This window comes from Pelophylax lessonae (assembly GCF_965119305.1).
Source record: "Pelophylax lessonae genome assembly, chromosome: 9".
NCBI lineage: Eukaryota > Metazoa > Chordata > Amphibia > Anura > Ranidae > Pelophylax > Pelophylax lessonae.
The window spans coordinates 271,231,899-271,255,979 of record NC_138776.1 but is presented as its reverse complement, the minus strand read 5'-3'; the positions used below and the strand labels follow the sequence as shown (position 1 = coordinate 271,255,979).

The window sequence follows — 24,081 nt, the reverse complement described above, 5'->3', positions numbered from 1 at the left end:
ATTTACATCCAAATCAGGTGAAAGGTGTAGGAATTACAACAGTTTGTATTTGTGCCTCCCACTTTTTAAGGGACCAAAAGTAATGGGACAATTGGCTGCTCAGCTGTTCCATGGCCAGGTGTGTGTTATTCCCTCATTATCCCATTTACAAGGAGCAGATAAAAGATCCAGAGTTCATTTCAAGTGTGATATTTGCATTTGGAATCTGTTGTCAATTCTCAATATGAGATCCAAAGAGCTGTCACTATCAGTGAAGCAAGCCATCATTAGGCTGAAAAAACAAACCCATCAGAGAGATGGCAAAAACATTAGGTGTGGCCAAATCAACTGTTTGGAACACCAAAAGACCCGGAAGACCACGGAAAACAACTGTGGTGGGTGACCGAAGAATTCTTTCCCTGGTGAAGAAAACACCCTTCACAACAGTTGGCCAGATCAAGATCACTCTCCAGGAGGTAGGTGTATGTGTGTCAGATCAGGAACACTCTCTAGGAGGTAGGTGTATGTGTGTCAGATCAAGAACACTCTCCAGGAGGTAGGTGTATGTGTGTCAGATCAAGAACACTCTCCAGGAGGTAGGTGTATGTGTGTCAGATCAGGAACACTCTCCAGGAGGTAGGTGTATGTGTGTAAGATCAAGAACACTCTCCAGGAGGTAGGTGTATGTGTGTCAGATCAGGAACACTCTCCAGGAGGTAGGTGTATGTGTGTCAGATCAAGAACACTCTCCAGGAGGTAGGTGTATGTGTGTCAGATCAAGAACACTCTCCAGGAGGTAGGTGTATGTGTGTCAGATCAGGAACACTCTCCAGGAGGTAGGTGTATGTGTGTCAAAGTCAGCAATCAAGAGAAGACTTCAGAGTGAATACAGAGAGTTCACCACAAGATGTAAAAAAGGTGTGCCATAACACCACCCGCTGATAGCTGGGGACTCAATGACCACTCGGGACATCCTGGAAGACTTCTGGATACAAAAGGAAGCTCCTGACATCCCGCACAGCTGCCCAACACCAGACCCGCCCACCAATACTTCCAATAGGTAGGAAAACTTCATACAAAAATGGTCCTATAAGTGAGGAGGAGAAAAAAGGAAAGCAGCCATTGGCTTATCCTGAACATTTATGGGGGAGGAATGAGGGCGGGGCTACCCAAACGTATGCTGCCATGGACATCTGTCAGGAAAGCCTGTTATTGCCACTAGATGGAACTGAACATAGGAAATCCCAATTCACCATGACTGGGGGAATGCGGGTCACATTTCATCAACACATTTATAACAACCAGACCTGTAAGTGTTTGTGAAATCTTCCCACACAAAATGTACTCAGCCAATGAAAGGTAAGGACTCCATTTTTATTTTTCTCCTGCTATCAATGGCCAACACGGGACAACACTTCATCTATGTCTTTTGGTGATCTCTGATCTCCTTATGAAGTGTTTCTTACATGATGAAGATCAGCCATGGAGTATATCTGAGGTGTATATCAGGGTGTGCTTCTTCCCCACATGTCCACCAACATTCATATAGAAGAAACTTCCCGCACTCAAGGCACTAATACACCTCCAGGGTTGTGTGGGACCCCTGATATACAGGAAGACCGGACTTCAGTGAGGAACAATTCCCTCATTTAGGACAGGAATACGGCTTCTCCCCCGTATGAGATCTCTGATGTGTGGAAATATTGGAGTTCTGTGCAAAACATTTCCTGCACTCAGGACAGGAATACGACTTCTACCCAGTGTGCAATCTCTGATGTGTGGAAAGATAGGACTTGCGTGAAAAACATTTCCCGCACTCAGGACAGGAATACGACTTCTCACCCGTGTGCAATCTCTGATGTCTGGAAAGAGCGGACTTTTGTGCAAAACATTTCCCGCACTCAGGACAGGAATACGGCTTCTCACCAGTGTGCAATCTCTGATGCGTGGAAAGAGCAGACTTGTGTACAAAACATTTTCCGCACTCAGGACAAGGATATGGCTTTTCCCCCGTGTGCAATCTCTGATGTAGAGAAAGAGCGGACATCTCTGCAAAACATTTCCCGCACTCAGGACAAGAATACGGCTTCTCACCAGTGTGCAATCTCTGATGTGTAGAAAGAGCGGACTTGCGTGAAAAAAATTTCCTGCACTCAGGACAGGAAAACGGCTTCTCACCAGTGTGCGATCTCTGATGTGTAGAAAGAGCGGACGTCTGTGCAAAACATTTCCCGCACTCAGGACAGGAATGCGGCTTCTCACCAGTGTGCGATTTCTGATGTGTAGAAAGATTGGACTTCTGTGCAAAACATTTCCCGCACTCAGGACAGGAATACGGCTTCTCACCGCTGTGAGATCTTTTATGCACATTAAGATTGTCTTTCAAATGGAAACTCTTCCCGCACTCAGAACAGAAATATGTCTTTTCCCCGCTGTGAAATCTCTGATGTCTGTAAAGATGGGACTTCGTTGAAAAACATTTCCCGCACTCAGGACAGGAATACGGCTTCTCACCAGTGTGAGATCTTTTATGCACGTTAAGATTGCCTTTGAAACTGAAACTCTTCCCGCACTCAGAACAGGAGAACCTCTTATCTGTTGTAAGGACGGCACCGTCCCTCACAGTCTGAGGTTCCTCAGGATAAGAGGAATACGATGGTCCGGCACTGTCCCTCACAGTCTGAGGTTCCTCAGGATAAGAGGAATACGATGGTCCGGCACTGTCCCTCACAGTCTGAGGTTCCTCAGGATAAGAGGAATACGATGGTCCGGCACTGTCCCTCACAGTCTGAGGTTCCTCAGGATAAGAGGAATACGATGGTTCATCTACACTGTGTGGTGCCGGATGGACATTTGAGGTAGCCGAGTTTTCTCCTGGACTATACTGTGTGATGTCCTCATCTTCTACTTTACAGTGTGGAGACAAAGTGAGACAATCCTCTGAGGTTTTCCTCATCTCCCGTCCATCTACTAAAATAGAAATACAAAGATTATTACTAGACATCAGCAGATTGGTTCCCCCAAACCAGGACTCCGCCCACATCAGACAGCTTTGTCTCTGAAGATCTTACAATTCCCCCCTCAAGGTAACTAGTAAATGGGTCCTCTGATCTCCTACCAGTTCATTTCTTTATTCATGGACCTTAGTCAGAGAGTGAGGAAACAACGAGAACTGTCTTTTATAGGAGTGACAGTGATGAGGGGATTATAGGACGAGTGTCCCCTCCCCCTCTATCACTCATTGCCATCTTCCCAACACAAGAAATCCCGCACTTCCTTATTTAGTCCATGATTTAGTCATGAATAACAGCGGGGCTGAGCCCCACCAGAGGTCAGAGAGTGAGGATGGAGGGAGAACAACCAAGATGAAGACTGGACTGATCCCGAAGACCATATATATCTCCGGGGTAGTCCAATCAGGATGCAACGCATCAGATGGGAGTGGTTTGAGGACATCATCATGTTAGGCGGAGTGCCCTCAAGTTACACTGAGACTGATGCTTGGGGGAATCTGCAGTGATTTTGTGTATTCAATGCTGGATGCTTTTTTAATCTTTTGAGTGCTTTTCTTATCCATGTAATAAATATAACAGTGAGCACTATGGAGTCTCTTTATCTCTAGTAGCAGGAGCTGGCTACCTAAAGAGGAGGCTCCGCCTACATGTGCCTGAAGGTGTGTGATTTCATGCTGGGTGTGTCCTCTTGGTATGGAGCAATGGGGTCCATCTGAAGAGGTGAGAGTACACCTGGAATTGCAGAGTGGCGCACTGTCAGCTTATTCTCCGTGACACCAGAAGGGTGGATTTGTGGCTCATTCATGTTTACTGTGGATTGTAAAACTGTTTGCGACTGTTCACCAGTGTGCGTGTCTTTTCATGTCTTTTCTTCAAGTTTTTGTGTGTTTGTGTGTAACAGTGTGTGCATTGTATAGATAGAATATACACGGCTCAATAAAATGAAAGGAACTCAGTGACTTGGGCGTGAGACTATACAGACATATCCCTCCACCCGGCACAGCCAGCAAATAACAGAGCAAGTAACCCCGGGAGAATTCTTCTGTCAGAGATCTTGCTAGACCTGGGCATGGAGCAGAAGACCCAAGGTACATACCCCAGGGGTCTAGGCTGAGCAACGTCTATGGTAAACATCAACATTTTACTGCCAGCTGAACCCCAGAATCTCCATAAATCCAGTCTAGAGACATAAATTGTGTCTGCAGCACAGAGAAGGAAGATTATCCGAGAGAAATACAGGAATACAGGACGGGGAACACAGCTCAGGAAAGTGACCAGGGGATTACAGGCTGATATCATCCAGTCCCCGCCCTACTCTGGACCAATCAGTGAGCAGTATGGGTGGAGGAATGGATTTAGTGTTAATGACCCACCTGTGCTGATCTCTGTAGGAGTGTCCTCCTCTATAAATGTCCCCGTTATTCCATCCTCCTCCATAGACTGCTGATCATCCCTCACATACGTCTCTTCTTCTTCTGCTTTAACCTCAAATTCTATATCGATTGGATCTCCACTCTAAACCAAGAAAATAAGAGAGAATATCATCTGTAAGATATAAGCTTACATAAAAAACACACACATCCCCTCCACAAGTCCATGTTCTAGATACTCCATCCCACCAACCTTGTAGCATTGAGGGATGGTGTGACCTTCCTGTTTAGAATCCCGGGAATACAGAGGACGGGGACATCTCTCTGTTGGGTTCCCATTACTGGAACCATCTGTAGGAAACACACACACACTGTCGGGGACCATAAACTAGGCAAAGACAGAAAGTACAGTTTAAAAAAAAATCACACCTTTAATGAAATAGAAAAAGAATAACAGTTCAGGAATGTAGTCAAAAACAGAAGCCGGGATTTGGATGCCAGAGCAGGTAATCAGAGGAGCCGGGGTCAAGAAGCCAGAAGTCAGCATAGTCGGAAGAAAAAAAATCAGGAACAGGAATAGGAAGAGAAGTCAGCCAGGGCCAGTCATACAGAGGAACACACTGGAGAGCATAGACCAAGCAAGGGCAAGGAGGAAATGAGCTAAGCTACTTAAATAGCAAAATGGGGCTGGCTGTAGACTGGACTAATGAGGCAGGTAATGGTAACCAGGTGAGTCATTGTGGTAACGAACGGCTGGTAGTTACTCGACAGCTAAGCAACTTCTGAGCTCTGAAAGAAAAGAGCTGCAGGAGCCCAGCCCTGACACACACTGACTGAATACATTGTTTCTATGTGTTTATCAGATGATGGGGGATCTAGGTGGATCCTCCGTACTGCTCTCTCCTTTACAATAAAGTCTCCTCTTACCCGGTGATGGGAGGGGTGGCTGATTCTCCATCATGGCGTCCTTGTAGAGATCCTTGTGTCCTTCTAAATACTCCCACTCCTCCATGGAGAAATAGACAGTGACATCCTGACACCTTATAGGAACCTGACACACACAATGATACAGTCACCATCCAGACACATCCCTTGTCTGTTACTGGATAATGTCCCAGAATTCCCAGCACCGCTCACCTCTCCTGTCAGCAGCTCCATCATCTTCTTGGTGACTTCTAGAATCTTCTGCATGTTGTGTCTCTCAGGTTTTAGGGAGTCACATGGAGGCACTGTGATCGTCATATGATCACCTGACTTCAGAAGAGGAAATCTCTGTATTGGAGAACCAATAAGAATATCATGTTACAATCCCAGAATCCTCCTCACCTCTCCGGTCAGGTCTGTGTTTTAACAACAGAGATAAGAGTGATGTCATGTGACCTCCCAGAATCCTCCTCTCCTCACCTCTCCGGTCAGCAGGTAGATTATCTCCAGGGTGAGGTTTAGTATATTCTCAGTCATGTGACTCCGGTCCTCCTCCATCCTCAGTCGTTCTGTCACTCGATATATACAGGTTTCTATCTAGACAGGTAAGGATAAAAATATATTATATATGTAAGAGGAGAAATGTTCTGACCCTGAAGGGGTTAATCTAGGTTTCCACACTATATATGTGTGTATCATCATCTGCTGGAGATAAAAGACATCACAGGGACTATGGAGGAAGAGGACGGACATGACGGGGGGGGGGGGTTAATGGGTGTAAATAGAAAATAAGATCTTATTACCTCCTCTGCTGCCTCCAGCAACGTCTCCGCTCTACTTCCTCCTTACTCACCTCTCACCCCGAACTTCCTATTAATACCTGACATCACTTCCTGTCTTCTATAGAGACTGCTTGTCTGAGTAGAAGTGAGCTCACCATCTTGTGGAGCTCAGAGGAACTGCAGCCCTGAGAAACGCCTCGTAGTGTGAACACGACCTTGTGCTGTGTGTGTATGTACTGTATATCCTTATAGATGGGTCATCTCCACTCCCACCAGGGGGGGAGTAAATTACTGCCTAATACCATCACACGCTCATCCCCCTCTTTCCTGGCCAGGCAGACTGCATGCTCAGATTAACAGTTTGGTGTTTATTTCCTGGTTGACCTCACACATCCTCCAATGACAACTCATATGGCTAAGCTCATGAAGGCCACAACAAGCAAATAGGTGGCTCATAATCAGGGCTTGTTTTCTCAGAGAATAGGTGCAGGAACTCCCCCTTTCTCTGCCTCTACCCACCTCTGAGCATCATTCCTTGGTTCCACCCCCTACCCACCTCCGAGCACCATTCCTTGGTTCCACCTTTAAGCACCATTCCTTGGTTCCATCCGCTACCCACCTCAGAGCACCATTTCTTGTTTCCACTCTCTACCCACCTCCCAGTACCATTCCTTGGTTCCACCCTCTACCCACCTCCAAGCACCATTTCTTGGTTTCACCTCCTACCTACCTTCGAGCACCATTCCTTGGTTCCACCTCCGAGCACCATTCCTTGGTTCCACCCTCTACCCACCTCCCAGTACCATTCCTTGGTTCCACCCTCTACCCACCTCCCAGTACCAGTCCTTGGTTCCACCCCATACCTACCTCCGAGCACCATTCCTTGGTTCAACCCCCCTACCCACCTCCGAGCACAATTCCTTGGTTCCACCTCCGAGCACCATTCCTTGGTTCCACCCTCTACCCACCTCCGAGCCCCATTGCTTGGTTCCACTCTCTACCCACCACCCAGTACCCTTCCTTGGTTCTACCCTCTACTAGGGATGGCATTGCGTTTCGCCCCGTGGTTGGTTCGCGGCAAATTTTGCTTGTTCGCAGCCCCCCCAATTTTGCGAACACATGGTGTTAATCGCGGCGGCCATATTAGTTTACATCGGGGAGATCTTTGACCCATGACACAGCTGTCAGGTGGAACGGGACAGCCAATTGAAACATTTCAGCACATGGACATGCCCCCTACCTTATAAATAGATCAGAGCTGGCGGCCATTTCACATTCTGCTTTTTGTCAGCATAGGGAGAGGTTGGCAAGTGCATCAGGGACAGATTGCCAGTGACACAAATAGCTACTTTTCAGAGCTGGTATTTGGTATAGGTGTACAGTCTCTTTTCAGTGTAGGGAGAGGTTTGCTGTGTGCACCAGCTTGTTCCCAGACATCTAAGGTAGGATGTCCAGACTAGAAGACTGCAGGGAATGGTTCATTTTCTTTAGTCAGAAAGGGCATGAACTAATGAACTTTTTGCTGCAACGCAAACGGAAGAAGCTGACGTTGACGGAAGCTAGCATAAGTGACTTGAAAAAGAAATTAGAACCACTTAAGGAATCACCTGAATTTAATCAGCTCTCTAATGACCTTAAAAAGAGACTAGAAAAAACTGATAAGGAAACTCAGGAAAAGAAAAGCAAGAAATTCATAAGAGATATGAATGATTATAAAAATAATGAGGTGTTCAAATGGCAGAAGGCTTTACAAGAGGACTCCACACCGATATCACGGGATAGCACCCCTGAGAGAGAGGTTAGTGCCTCTCCCGTGTGGAGCAGAGCACCCCCGGCCCCGAATAGGGGAGGAGGGGGCAACATTGTTTACTCAGCTCCAACCCCCGCCCACCATCCCCCTCAGAGAGGAAATTGGAGGAGGAGGACGGCCGGGTAGGGGTAGAGGTGGTCCCTTCAGAGGTAGAGGAAGAGGACAGAAGAAAAATAATAGAGGTTCTCACCAATACTCACAAGATAATTGGTATCAACATCAAGGGAATGAGACCCCGGTTCAGACAAGAGAGAGAAGAGATGACTCATATTATGAGTCTCCAGGTCCCTCTATGTCATACAACTAACCCACAGGTAATAGATTCAATGTGTTGGATCAACCTGTGGCTGACGGCCCCTCAGAGGTTTTTTTAGGGAAACCCAGTACCCCGTGGGGGTACAGGGGATTCCCTGGAAGTGCATCTGGGGGAAAAAGAAAAGGCAAAGAGGAAGGAGAGCAGGCCGACGCCTTCAAAAAAAGCAAGCACCAATAGGCGCTGGTGTTTTTAATATTAGTGGGATACCCCTTAATAGGGAAGAAACCAAAGTCCTTGACAAAGGATTAAAGTTTGCTCCCGCTAATAATTTAAACAAATTCAATACCTATGTGAACTTGCAGAAGTACATAAGAACTCTGAAGCAGAAGAAATATTTTTTAGCCAAACCAGATAATCGCCCTAGTGTGACAGATAGATCTCACCACTCCTCCCTTAAAAATAAGTCGGTATTCAATCCACCCAATAAAGATAATAAATATGTGGAAGTGTTCAGGAACCTAGTTGCACATGATCTGGAACATTTGCAGGTCAAAAAGGTGCAGGACCCACAATGGATTAAAAATGGGATAACCATTCTGGAGAAAAATAAACAACTGGTGATACGACCGGCAGATAAAGGTGGAGGGATTGTGGTGATGAGTGCCGAATACTATCAGATACAAATACCTATACTAAATTGACTTGCAATCCGGTTAACCAGTATAAAGAGGAATTAGATAAACTTATTAAGAAAGGATCTAATAATGAGATTTTAAATAAGAAAGAAACATTATATCTGAACCCTGTATCATGTAGAACTCCCTTCCTTCCGAAGATGCATAAAGACAGTGAGAAACCGCCCGGTAGGCCAATCATTAATGGGATTGATTCTCTGAGTTCACGGCTGGGTCAATACATAGACTTTTATCTTCAACCCCTTGTCACCCATACAGAGGCACATACGAAGGATACCAGGCACGTGATTCAAATGTTACAAGAAGTTGCATATACAGGGGACTGCATCCTAGCTACTGCAGATGTAGGTTCCCTGTATACGATTATAGGACATGAGGCGGCCATGGCAGCAGCTTCTTGGGCCCTTAATAAATCAGAACTTGAATATGAACATATTAGATTCATTTTAAAAAGTCTGAAGTTCTGTTTAGGGCATAACTATTTCTGGTATTCAGGTGACTTCTATCTTCAAGTAAAAGGGCATGGCTATGGGGGCAAGATTTGCCCCCAGTGTAGCAAATCTATTTATGGCCCAGTGGGAAGAGGAAGTAGTTTTAATGAATCGACCCAAGGAATTATTATGCTATAAAAGGTTTATAGATGACCTACTGATCATTTGGAAGGGAGATGCTCAATCTTTTTATTCTTTTAAAAATAAAATGAATTTTAATGATAGGGGTATCAAATTATCTTGGACTGAAAGCAAGGAAATGGTGAAATTCCTTGATTTGGAGATTTTTGTCCAGAACGGCCGGATTCATACAAAAAAAATTTTTCAAACCGACTGATCGGAATTCGTATTTACCGGAAAGTTGCCATCATCGAAATTGGCTCTTTAATATTCCTAAGGGACAATTGATTTGTTTAAAAAGAAACTGTTCCAGTCAGGATGATTATGCTATTCAATCCAAAATATTGGTGGATCGATTTCGTGAAAAAGGGTACGATATGGAGAAAATTTCCTCAGATTACAACCAAGTTGCAGTTTTAGATAGGAATAGACTTTTACATGATAACAAGAAACCTGCCTCGGACACAGGTAATTTCAAATTTATTTCTGACTATAGTGTTCAACACAAACAGGTTGAACGGATAGTCATAAAACATTGGGCTATTCTGAAGCAGGATAAAATCCTAGGACCCCACCTACCAGATAGACCTGGATTCATCTATAGGAGGGCACCCACTTTAACCACTTTACCACCGGAGGATTTTGTTGTCATACGTCTGGGCGTCTTTTTGCGATTCGGCACTGCGTGACTTTAACTGACAATTGCGCGGTCGTGCTGCGCTGTACACAAACGAAATTGACGTCCTTTTTTTTCCCACAAATAGAGCTTTCTTTTGGTGGTATTTGATCACCTGTGCGATTTTTACTTTTTGCGCTATAAACAAAAAAAGAGCGTAAATTTTGAAAAAATAACAATATTTTTCACATTTTTTTATATGAAATTCCCCCCCAAAAAAATGTAAAAATCAAATTTTTTTTAAATTTTTGGCCAATTTGTTTTCTGCTACCTATGTTTAGTAAAAAAAAATCACAATAAGCGTATTTTGATTGGTTTGCGCAAAAGTTATTGCGTTTACTAACTAAGGGAAAGATTTATGTCATTTTTGGTGTTTTTTTTTTTAACGAGTAATGGCGGCGATCTGCGATTTTTTTTGCGGGACTGCGACATTGCGGCGGACATATCGGACCCCTGACTGACATTTTTGACACTTTTGGGGGTACCAGTGACATTACTGCAGTAATCAGTGCTATAAATATGCACTGTCACTGTAAAAATGACACTGGCAGTGAAGGGGTTAATTTTATTGGAGAGGGAAGGGTTAATGTATGCCTGGTGCTTACTGACGTGTGTGGGGGGAGGTGACTGTGTGACACAAGGACAGATCCAGGGTTCAGCTATGCTGAACCCTGCAATCTGACCCTGCCTGTCACTTCGGAGATCCGCCCGCTTGTGTTTACACAGGCGGGCGGATCTCCACACTCGATTCCCCGACGATTGGGGAAGAGCAGCCTCCTCCCCTGGCCCGACTCCCGCTGTGACTGAATACAGCGGGAGCGCGCCTCCGGCGGGGCGCGTGCGCCGCCTAGAAGGGGGAGGGTCTGCCGACGTAGGTCTACGTCGTCAGACCTACAAGAGCCACTTTGCCGCAGTACAGCTCTAGTGAGCAGCGGCAAAGTGGTTAAAAGATAGACTGGCACCAGGAGTCATAAACCCCCCAGTAATCAGGAAAAACACAGTACAGTATTTCAGTTCCTATCTGGTTTTCATGCATGCGGCAAATGCATAGTATGTCGTCATGCTCGCAAAAATCAGAAAAAGAGGAAAATGTTCAGAGCCAACAGTACAGGCAAAGAATATCAGATTAAAGATCTGATCACCTGCTCGACTGTAGGAGTGGTTTACATGCTGGAGTGTGGATGTGGGCTCCAGTATGTTGGTCGCACTTCGAGACCCCTGAATGTGAGGCTAGCAGAGCATGTTAAGAATATTAAGAAAGGTGAAACCTCACATAATGTCTCTAAACATTTCCTAGAAGTACATGACAGAAAACCTGATACCTTGCACTTCTGGGGGATCGAGCATGTATCCAAACATTGGAGACGGGGTCACTATATAGGACAGTTGAGTAGAAGAGAATCCTTTTGGGTGTATGAGACCAAAGTATTGTCACCTAGAGGTCTCAACATCGACTTCGACCTCAACTGCTTTATTAGCGATAGATAAAGCATTCTGGTATTATTTTAGACATCATTTTTTTATTGATAGCTTTTTATCTGTATTTTCAATGATGATCTTCTGGTTCTGCAAGATTTGATGCATTTCTGTTTTAGTCATGGGGATTTTTCTGATATATGCATTTTTATGGGTTTTTTATGCGTTTTAAAAGTTGATGCGTTTTTAGATTCCAATATATGCACCTTTATAGAGTTAATACGTTTTTAATCAATTAGAAGTTTTATTGTGTATTTATATATTTATTATGAATTGTCATTTAATAAAGTGTATTATTGGTAAAAGATCGGTATATACTAGGAAGAGATGAGCTCCGGCATGCAGTCTCTGATAAATGTAAAGCGATAGATGCATTGCATTTGCTCTATTCTCTATTCAATCCGGTATAGCGATGTGGCACCAGGGAATGAATGTGAATATTTTTATTTACGGGGTCCTGAGCTGCATAAAAGGCACAGGGAGGGCAATATGTAAATAGATCCAATCAGCTTCATGAAAGGGGATCCAGCCCGGCCATTTAAGGCGCAGCACACCATGCAGTCTCCACCCCTACTGAGGAAGTCAACGCCTGTGGTTGGGCTTCGACATCACGCGTATAGGGGACAGAGCCTGCGTGCTGGAAGCTGTCTCTTCCTAGATACCGTTAATGCTGATTGCTATGCGCTTTGGAAGCGCCACCTTTGTGAGTACCATTCCTTTTACTCAATAAAGCGGTTTACTGCAACCATACAGAGAGCACTAGATCTCTTCCTTTGTTCCCCTTTTATATCTATCGGTGAGAATCCCTCTGGAGGTGATAGGCTATCCATAGCCTTTACTATCTGAATGTCCCTGTGTATATACAACGCTGTGATTGACCCAGCAGTGGGTCTATAGTGGAGGTGAGAGACCAATTCACCTGGTGGTGGGATTGCAATAATCACAAAAGCACTAATTAAGTTTTGCACAAGATTTTTTTGGACATGTGGATTCACCGTTTAGTTGATTGATTGTATGGACATTGGAACATGTATGGACACTGATTTTGAGTTTTATTACACTATGTGTGCACATGACTGGCGCAACACTACTTTTTGGTTTATTAAGGATAAAAATATATATGTAAGTGCAGGAATGTTCTGACCCTGAAGGTGTTAATCTAGGTTTCCACACTATATATGTGTGTATCATCATCTGCTGGAGATAAGAGGTCACAGTCACTATGGAGGAAAAGGACGGACATGACGGGGGGGGGGGGGGGGGTTACTGGGTGTAAATAGAAAATAAGATCTTATTACCTCCTCTGCTGCCTATTCCAGCAACGTCTCCGCTCTACGTCCTCCTTACTCACCTCTCACCCGGAACTTCCTATTAATACCTGACATCACTTCCTGTCTTCCATAGAGACTTCCTGTCTGGGTAGAAGTGAGATCACCACCTTGTGGAGCTGCAGCCCCGAGAAACGTCTTGTAGTGTGAACACGGCCTTGTGCTGTGTGTGTATATACTGTATATCCTAATAGATGGGGTCATCTCCACTCCCACCAAGGGGGAGAGAAATATATTACTGCCTAATACCATCACACGCTCATCCCCCCTTTCCTGGCCAGGCAGGCTGCATGCTCGGATTAACACTTTGGTGTTTATTTCCTGGTTGACCTCACACATCCTCCAATGACAACTCATATGGCTAAGCTCATGAAGGCCACAACAAGCAAATAGGATACTCATTATCAGGACTTGTTTTCTCAGGGAATAGGTGCAGGAACTCCCCCTTTCTATGCCCCTACCCACCTCTGAGTGTCATTCCTTGGTTCCACCCCCTACCCACCTCCGAGCACCATTCCTTGGTTCCATCCCCTACCCACCTCCGAGCACCATTCCTTGGTTCCACCCTCTACCCACCTCCGAGCACCATTCCTTGGTTCCACCCCCTACCCACCTCTGAGCACCATTCCTTGGTTCCATCCTCTACCCACCTCCGAGCACCTATTCTTGGTTCCACCTCCTACCTACCTCCAAGCACCATTCCTTGGTTCCAACCTCTACCCACCTCTGAGCACCAATTCCTTGGTCCTCGGAGGAATGGGTGGCACAATTTGAAAAAGAGCATTAAGCAACCTCTCCCCCAGAAATCAAGCTCTTTCCTGCCTTTTTGGATGAGGACTCTCTTTCTCTCTTCAATGCTTTCTGGACTCCAAGTAGGAACTGCAGGAGCAAACCTCTTTGGAGCTAGACACTGATTTTAGAACTGCAGTTTTCTTTCATTCGGCAGAGGCCGGACTAAATGCAGATCATTGTTATCAAATGAAGCTAGCCCTTAAAGGATACAGTTTAAACTCTTGCAATGCAGACAAGAATGTCCCACTTGTAGAATAATTCTTTAGGATAGAATCAATATTCTTCACCCCAACTTTCAATGCATTGGAAGAGAGGCAAGGGTTAAGGCAGGTTCACAGGCTACAACTGCAGACAGATATACCCCTTCGGGACAAGTCCAATACAAAGTTACCACCAGAAGACCCTAAACCTCCCCCCCCCAAAGGACCCACTTAATCATCATTAATGAGTATAGCCCTGAAGGACACAGCATCCCCCAATGGCAACTCCATGTATATGGCTAAGCTCATGAAGGCCACGTCAACCAAATAGGTGACTCATTATGCTGGAAAGCCTCTTCCTCTTCACAAGTGCCTAATCTGACATCCTGCAGTGCAGGTAGACGTGTTCTGGTTGGAGTTTGAACTGAACAACCCAGTGCTGCAAGGTGATGACCACTAAGACATTCCACTGCTCTGTCCTTCTCTTCAATTTGCACCACTCTTCTAGCATGAGCTTCTAGCTTAAACATCATAAGGAAAAAGGCAACGCTCTCCTTTGGAAGTTCTAAAAATACTTGCATTGAAGTTACCTCTGCAGGAAGGGAGGTACAAAAACCTGCTTATAGACCATCCTCATCTTCCTATTAGGAATTGTTTGAAGAGGATTAAATTGGTCAGTTGAGTGGTCCTGTAAGGGAAAAGCTTGCCATGGTCAGAGTTGAGACTCCTTGCACAGGGAGAGTTGTAACAGACTCCTTTAGAGTGTCTTGACTACCTGTGGCAACCTGTTGGTAGGGGTCATCTTCCTCCCTGGATGCCTGAACAAAGCAGGAAATTTATACAGTGATTTGCCTGTCAAGCACCAAAGGCCCAGTCTACGGTGTGCAGATCTGGAGAGGCTTAATAGAAAGTGTCCATTAGTCAGCTTCCCATACACCAGCTTTATGAGGCCTGCAGAAGGGCTGACAATCCAGGAACAGTATCAGTAAGGAAGACGCTGCCCCCCTCCAGCTATAACCTGCATAGAGCAGCCACAGCATAGAGGGATTAGGCTGCAGCGGCACAAAGACCTGTCACAGTAAGAAATAAATCCATGATAAACAGGGAGAACTCCATATTGTTAGGAAAAAAATATTATACCATATATAATTGCTGTAATTTAAAAAAAATAAAAATCGCAATTCAAACTATGGCTGCTAAAGTATCCTAAGCTGTCAAAAAAGACAGTGTAACAGTTGTTTGATTGCTGGGTAAAAAAAACCTGTAAGGGGTTAATTACTGCTAAAGGAATACTGACACTGCAGCTTCTCACATCAGAGCACCGTCCCAGCAGGTGAATAATCAAACAGACCAGTGGCGGCTGGTGCTCCATGGGCCGGGGGGGGGGGGGGAGGAATTACGGACAGACCGCACCATACACCCCCCCCCAGACCACACACCCCCGGACCACGACAGGACAGGACCCCCAGGACAGAACAGGACCCCAAGGACAGGACCTCCAGCACAGGACCCCCAGGACAGGACCTCCAGGACAGGACAGGACCCCCAGGACAGGACAGGACCCGACCCCCAGGACCGGACCCCTAGGAAAGGACAGGACCCCCAGGACAGGATCGCTCACCCTGCCTGGACATCAGCGGCGGCGGTGACTTCTGCGTCTCCTCCCTCATGCCCAATGGCATGGCTTCTCATTTCAGCCAATTGGGAAACAGGCCTCTGAACCCGCTTCCTGATTGGCCAGGAGGAGGATCCGTGTGACAATAGTGAATTTTCATCCGCTATTGTCACACAACTGAGTGGGCTCAGGGCGAACTGCTCTCCACCCCGAGCCCACCCTTTTTTTTAGCCTGTGAGAGCCTCTGGCTCTAATCACATGACTAAAAAAATAAAATAAATCCCCATAGAACTCCATGCGTCCGGCGCCCCGCATGTAGATTAGGCGGCCGGACGCATGGATGGGGGGGGGGTGCCCCGTATACACCAGTCGCCACTGAAACAGACCCTGCCATACAGATGTAGTGCCCTCCTAGGTAGGTGCTAGAATGAGTGGATATAGTTTTTGGTTTCTCTGCCTAACAGAGACACAGCGCATGCTGTCTTGATGAATCATACTGATCCAATAGCCATGGAGTATATTGGACAGTGGGCGGAAACCTGGCAGATAAGATCATGGATGTCTGTACAGCCCTGGCCAATTAGAAGGGGATGTGCTCCAAGGCATGCTGGGTACCTGCATTTATATCTGAAGAGCACATGGGCTCGTAGTCAAGTCCAGTCTACCTCTAGGGAGAGAGGTCTAAGTGGGGAGGGGGCTGCTGCCTCTCCCTTGCAGAGGCTGCCATGCGGCCTTGGGTGGGCGACCTAAAGGCCTAAAACATTAAAGTTGCAACCCCAATAGTCCTTACGAGGGTTGACTGAGGGAGGATGTCTGCGGATCCTGTCTGGTACTACTGAGGAAGACTGGTGTGTGTGCTCCAAGAGCCTTGTGAGTATAGACCCCTCCACAGGGGATCCTTGGGACTTGTGCTGTTAGATCCTCCTCTGGGTGATAGAAGTCAGTTACTGGGTGCAAGCTAAAGGAGACACTGGCTGGTGTCTTGAATAGGCAAGGTTCACTGAGTTCCTTCAGCTACAAAGGGACTTGTTCATCCCATACAGGTGCTTTATGGTAATGCAGATGATCTGCGATACAGTTCTATTGAGAGAGTTGTCCTCACCTGTGAACAGTTATTTGGAGTATCCTACTAAATCCCTTCTCTTATCCAAAAAAAATGCGAAACTACAGATGATCACAAGGAACCACTGTCATATGTGTGGACTTTAAGGGCACAGCATGAGACCGATAACAACTACATGGATTTATCCTAAAATAACATTTATTGATTTATCTAAAACCAGATCTTAATAAAATGAGGAAACTGGCCCCAAACTGAGCTCAGCTCGTACACAGGAGATCAATGTCTCCTACTAATTTCACTCAGGTAGGTATAGATATTTCCTCTGTTCACTGGTCTACGCGTTTCACACAAGGCTTCTTCAGGACTATGAAGATGTACAGACAGTTTTCTCTTATAAACAGACTCGATATTAGTGTTTCATAAACATAGAACATAATCTGTATTGATGTACATCATATTAAATACAAACATGGCTTACTAGCACACGTCCTTCCTTCCAACCCCCAACAAATTATCCCGACCTGGGGCGGACACAGGGGGAAAATCAGACCAAAATGTGTTGTATATATAGGTATCGGTCCTGATGATCCTAGGTAGAAGATAAAATATATATGTGTAGTAGTGTGAGGAGTAATTACATTCTCTATTCTATATCTATTCATACAGAAAGGAGGAAGGATAATCACCTTATGAGGATAGCAGGTTGGTATACACCGGATGGAGTTTATACTCCCATAATATGTGGGTGTCTCTCTCTATAGGGGTCACCTAGGTATATGATCAAAGCCCATCTTGTTTATAACTCATAGTTAGTGTACTCTTATCTTTAATAATGTAGGTTTCAGCCTACCTGTAGGTTAGGTATATCTATTGGAAATACTTACCGCCCCTTACCTATGTAAGAAATGTCAAATGGAGGAGGAGCCTGCAGTAGTTATTTTAAAATAAAGGATTTTTCAAAAGTTGTGTGTGTTTTTATAAATTTTTGGTGAATAGGTATGGGAAATATGTTCCCGATGCTCATTTACTGTAATTGGGGGGGGGGGGGGGGATCTGGGGGCCCCTTCGTAAAAGGGGCTTTCAGATTACGAGAAGTTCCCTGCCTGCAGATCCCCACAAGCACAGGCCACGGTTGTGGGGAAGAGGCCCTTGTCTACATCAACATGGGGACGAGGTGCTTTGGGGTGGAGTGGGGGGGGGACAGAGCTTCCCCAAAGCACCCACCTATGTTGATGGCATGTGGCCTGGTATGGTTAAGGAGAGGGGGGGGCTCACTTTTCCCTCCCACTTTCCTGACCTGCCGGGCTGCATGCCTGGATAAAGGGTCTGGTATGGATTTTAGGGGAGAACCCACACTGTTTTTTTTTTTTTACATCTTGGCCCCGAAGGGCCTGGTATGGACTAAAGGGGGGGGGGGAGGGGGACCACGCTGCTTTTTCTATTGCCGGCATTCTTTTCTTTCCATTCATCTGTCAGTTGGGAAGCCCGCTGACAGCTGATGAGTCATGGTTGGTAAGGATGCGAGCGGCCGGCTTCCCGGATTGCTGCTTAACAACCAGCTATTTCTTCACACAGAATTTGCATCGGTCCATCGGTTCTTTGTCTGATGCAAATTTAAATCGTTCTGAAAAGTTGGAATTTGCTAGAAAACGAATAAACAAAACAAATTTTAACAGATTTCAACTAAATTCATTACAATTTCATTTGGAGATTTGGATACATCCGAATCAAGGTATAACCAAAAATTTGTCAGAATTTGTATTCGCACCGAAATGAATTTCACGTGTCTATCTGAGGTGTATAGCTTCTTCCCCACATGTCCACCAACATTCATATAGAAGACATTTCCCGCACTCAAGGCACTAATACACCTCCAGGGTTGTGTGGGACAGGAAAACAGGACTTCATTGAGGAACATTTCCCTCACTCAGGACAGGAATACGGCTTCTCCCTCATGTGAGTACTCTGATGTGTGGAAAGATGGGACTTCTGTGCAAAACATTTCCCGCACTCAGCACAGGAATACGGCTTCTCACCCGTGTGAGATCTCTGATGTCTGGAAAGATGAGTCTTCCTAGAAAAACATTTCCCGCACTCAGGACATGAATACGGCTTCTCACCCGTGTGAGATCTCTGATGTGTGGAAAGATCGGACTTCTGTGCAAAACATTTCCCGCACTCAGGACAGGAATACGGCTTCTCACCGGTGTGAAATTTCTGATGTGTAGAAAGAGCGGACTTGCATGAAAAACATTTCCCACACTCAGGACAAGAATACGGCTTCTCACCTTTGTGAAATTTCTGATGTGTGGAAAGATCAGACTTATCTGAAAAACATTTCCCGCACTCAGGACAGGAATATGGCTTCTCACCCATGTGCAATCTCTGATGTGTGGAAAGATTGGACCTCAGTGTAAAACATTTCCCGCACTCAGGACAGGAATATGGCTTCTCTCCAGTGTGCGATCTCTGATGTCTGGAAAGATGGAACTTCTGTGTAAAACATTTCCCGCACTCAGGACAGGAATACGGCTTTTCACCGGTGTGAGATCTCTGATGTGTGGAAAGAGCGGACTTACATGAAAAACATTTCCCACACTCAGGACAGGAATACAGCTTCTCACCAGTGTGCGATCTCTGATGTGTGGAAAGAGTGAACTTCTGTGCAAAACATTTCCCGCACTCAGGACAGGAATACGGCTTCTCACCGGTGTGAGATCTTTTATGCACATTAAGATTGGATTTAAAACTGAAACTCTTCCCGCACTGAGCACAGGAGAACCTCTTATCTGTTGTAAGGAAGGCACCGTCCCTCACAGTCTGAGGTTCCTCAGGATAAGAGGAATACGATGGTTCGGCACAGTCCCTCACAGTCTGAGGTTCCTCAGGATAAGAGGAATACGATGGTCCGGCACCGTCCCTCACAGTCTGAGGATCCTCAGGATAAGAGGAATACGATGGTCCGGCACCGTCCCTCACAGTCTGAAGTTCCTCAGGATAAGAGAAATACGATGGTCCGGCACTGTCCCTCACAGTCTGAGGTTCCTCAGGATAAGAGGAATACGATGGTCCATCTACACTGTGTGGTGCCGGATGGACATTTGAGGTCGCCGGGTTTTCTCCTGGACTATACTGTGTGATGTCCTCATCTTCTACTTTACAGTATGGAGACAAAGTGAGACAATCCTCTGAGGTTTTCCTCATCTCCCGTCCATGTACTAAAATAGAAATACAAAGATTATTACTAGACATGAGCAGATTGGTTCCCCTAAACCAGGACTCCGCCCACATCAGACAGCTTTGTCTCTGAGGATCTTACAATTCCCCCCTCAAGGTAACTAGTAAATGGGTCCTCTGATCTCCTACCAGTTCATTTCTTTATTCATGGACCTTAGTCAGAGAGTGAGGAAACAACGAGAACTGTCTTTTATAGGAGTGACAGTGATGAGGGGATTATAGGACAAGTGTCCCCTCCCCCTCTATCACTCATTGCCATCTTCCCAACACAAGAAGTCCCGCACTTCCTTATTTAGTCCATGATTTAGTCATGAATAACAGCGGGGCTGAGCCCCACCAGAGGTCAGAGAGTGAGGATGAGGGGAGAACAACCAAGATGAAGACTGGACTGATCCAGAAGACCGCCATCATTGGGTTACTGACTCCTCCCTCATTATCACTTTCTGTTTAAGGTTCCAAAGTTGGAGGATGTTATCACATTATTATCACCATGTAAAAGTCTGTCCTCCAATCAAATCATCAGATATAAAATGTCCAGCTGGTAGGAAATGGGAGTAACAAAAGAGAATCCATATTATGTGTATATATAGCAGAGGGTAAAGGGGAGAGAGCAGAAGTCAGGAGTATGTAATGTACAACAAAGAGTATATAGTGCAGGGGTCAGGAGTATGTAATGTACACCATAGAGTATATAGTGCAGGGGTCAGGACTCATAATATTTTTGTTCAGTAATCAGTTGCAGAGGTCCCACACCGCTGCCTCCCATCTCCTGAGACTGCACTCAGTGACTTGGGTGTGAGACTATACAGACATATCCCTCCACCCGGCACAGCCAGAAAATAACAGAGCAAGTAACCCCCGGAGAATTGTTCTGTCAGAGATCTTGGTAGACCTGGACATGGGGCAGAAGACCCAAGGTTCATAGCCCAGGTGTCTAGGCTGAGCAACGTCTATGGTGAACATCAACATTTTACTGCCAGCTGAACCCCAGAATCTCCATAAATCCATTCTAGAGACATAAATTGTGTCTGCAGCACAGAGAAGGAAGATTATCCGAGAGAAATACAGGAATACAGGACGGGGAACACAGCTCAGGAAAGTGACCAGGGTATTACAGGCTGATATCAGCCAGTCCCCGCCCTACTCTGGACCAATCAGTGAGCAGTATGGGTGGAGGAATGTATTTAGTGTTAATGACCCACCTGTGCTGATCTCTGTAGGAGTGTCCTCCTCTATAAATGTCCCCGTTATTCCATCCTCCTCCATAGACTGCTGATCATCCCTCACATACGTCTCTTCTTCTTCTGATTTAACCTCAAATTCTATATCGATTGGATCTCCACTCTAAACCAAGAAAATGAGAGAGAATATCATCTGGAAGATATAAGCTTACATAAAAAATACACACATCCCCTCCACAAGTCCATGTTCTAGATACTCCATCCCACCAACCTTGTAACATTGAGGGATGGTGTGACCTTCCTGTGTGGAATCCCGGGAATACAGAGGACGGGGACATCTCTCTGGTGGGTTCCTGGTATTAGGTGGCTCCATCATATTCTTGTGTCCTTCTGAAACCTCCTCCATCACTCCATACTCCTCATCCTCCTCTTTATAATCTTCTTTTACAACAATATTATCCTTGGAGTTTTCATTCTGAAAAATATAATAAAACATTCATTGTAAAAAAAACATGATTGCTTATAAACCATAACTACCAATAATTGTTCCTCATCTACCTGATAATGGTGAGGGACGGTGTGACCTTCCTGTGTGGAATCCCGGGAATACAGAGGACGGGGACATCTCTCTGGTGGGTTCCCATTACTGGATCCATCTGTAGGAAACACACACACACTGTCAAGGACCATAAACCAGGCGAAGACAGAAAGTACAGTTAAAAAAAAAAAAAAACACACCTTTAATGAAATAGAAAAAAATAGCACAGTTCAGGAATTCAGTAAAAAACATATGCCGGGACTTGGATGCCAGAGCAGGTAATCAGAGGAGCCCGGGTCAAGAAACCAGATGTCAACATAGTCGGAAGCAAAAATCAGGAATAGGAATTAGGAAGAGAAGTGAGCCCGGGCAAGTAACACACAGGAACACACTGGAGATCATAGACCAAGCAAAGGCAAGGAGGAAATGAGCTCAGCTGCTTCAAAAGGGGCTGGCTGTAGGCTGGACTAATGAGGCAGGAAATGGTAACCAGGTGAGTCATTGTGGTAACAAGCGGCTGGTAGTTACACGACAGCTAAAGCCCTGACAGTAGCCTCTTCCCCAACAATCCCCCCCCCTTGGGGGAGCACCAGACTTGAGGGGAAAATGTATATGGAAAGCCTTGAACAGGGCAGGAGCATTTACGTTTGAGGATTAGACCCAAGAGCATTCCCTTGGACCATAACCCCTCTGTGAACTAGATAGCGTATATGTCCACTAAACCTACGGGAGTTAATGATAGATTGTATCTCATATTCCACATGGTTGTCAACCTTAAGCGGGCGAAGGCGTCGTACTGAGGTGGTATAGCAATAACACGTAAGGAAACATGGAATACGTTGTAAATACGAACGTTGGAAGGAAGATCTAATGTGTAGGACACTGGGTTAACATCACCCTCTCCTCAACTTAGTAGAAGGATGCAGGTAGGGGTCGGCGGTCAGCATGGTTTGTACCTCTCTCTTTTTTTTAGAAAAGTAGCCACAAGGATGGATAGAACTCTCAGGGGTATGAGGTTGAGACAGGAAAGCGCCTACTCCAGTCTCAGACGCATCAACTTCAAGAATGACGGGTAACATGGGATCAGGATGTTCCAGCACTGGAACTGCAGCAAAAGTGGCCTTGAAGAATTCAAAGGCTTTAATGGATTCCGGGGACCAATTCTGTGGGTTGCCCTCTTTTCTGGTCATACAGTATCAATGAAGGGGTTTGACCAGAAAAGAGAAATTACTCATAAATTTCTGATAATAATTGGTAAAACCAAGAAAATGTTGTAGAGCACGTAGACCTATGGCCGAAGCCACTTTAAGACTGCAGATGGCTTCTCTGGGTCCATGGAAAAACCTGGCAGCACAAATGACATAACGCAAAAATTTAACCTGTTCATGGAACTCGCATTTTTCCAACTTGCAATAGAGGTTGCTTTCTCTCAACCTCTGTAGCACACGGGAGAGACATCTGTGTGGAGGTTCTCTAGGGATTTAGAATATATGAGAATATCATCCGGGTAAACCACCACACATTATGGCAGCATATCTCAGAGGACATTGTTAATAAAGTCCTGGATAACTGCAGGAGCGTTGCAGAGCCCAAAAGGGCATTACGAGGTATTCATAGTGTCCGGTCTTAGTATTAAATTTCCATTTGTGGCCCTCATTAATCCTCACAAGAATGTATGCCCCTCGCAAATCGAGCTTAGTGAAGATCGTTGTTCCATTAAGGCAGTCAAATAATTCCGTTATCAATGGGATCGGATAAGTATTTTTACCGGAAATGTGAATGAGATGCCTATAATCGATACAGAGACTCAGTTCACGACTCTTTTTATTTCCCACAAAGAAAAAGTCAGCACTGGAAGGAGAAGAGGATTTGAGGATGAACCCCTGGGATAGTTAAATCGCAGCATACTTCTCCATTGCCTTCTCCTCTGAGACAGACAGAGGGTAAACCCGGCCACGAGGAGGAATGGCACCGGGGTTGAAGGTCAACTGTGCACTCAAAAGGCCGAAGTGCCAAAATACCGGCCTGACCTTTGTCAAAGACATCACAGAATTCATGGTACTCTTCTGGCAATAAAGAGACTGAAGACGTGCACATGATCTTAATCACTTTCTAAAAAGATGTATTAGTGCATTGTGGGGATCATGACAAAACCTCAGCATTACAGCAATTAAAAGAGGGATTGGGCCTCTGTAACCAAGGATAACCAATGACAACTGGGTAATGAGGTAAGGAAATGACTAGGAATTTGAATTATCTTATGGTGAAGAGCCCTTACAGCCATGGTCAATGGAGTGGTTTCATGGGTCACATGGGCAGGCTGTAGAGGTCTCCCATCAAAAGCCTCAATGGTAAGTGGGGAGGCACGAGGCTGCAGTGGTATTGAGTGCTTCAACAGAAAGTGCAGTTAAAATCACAGATTTAAGTAAATAGCAAAAATAACAGTTCAGGAACGTAGTCAAAAAGAGAAGCCGGGGTTTGGATGCCAGAACAGGTAATCAGAGGAGCAAGGATCAGGAAACCATAAGTCAGTT

At 45.4% G+C, this 24,081-nt stretch overlaps 2 protein-coding genes across 2 annotated transcripts in view; one reads left to right on the top strand and one right to left on the bottom strand.

Moving 5' to 3' along the window:
* Positions 1-24,081, top strand: part of LOC309564465 (uncharacterized protein) — a gene marked incomplete at both ends in the record, with an annotated part of 1,172,539 nt that overhangs the window by 798,420 nt on the left and 350,038 nt on the right.
* LOC309564085 (uncharacterized protein) lies at positions 1,733-23,644 on the bottom strand (the record flags this gene model as incomplete). Its single annotated transcript, XM_082268713.1, has 3 exons — positions 1,733-2,557; positions 18,566-19,380; positions 23,569-23,644. The coding sequence occupies 3 exons, from the start codon at positions 23,642-23,644 to the stop codon at positions 1,733-1,735; spliced, it is 1,716 nt and encodes a 571-aa protein (XP_082124839.1).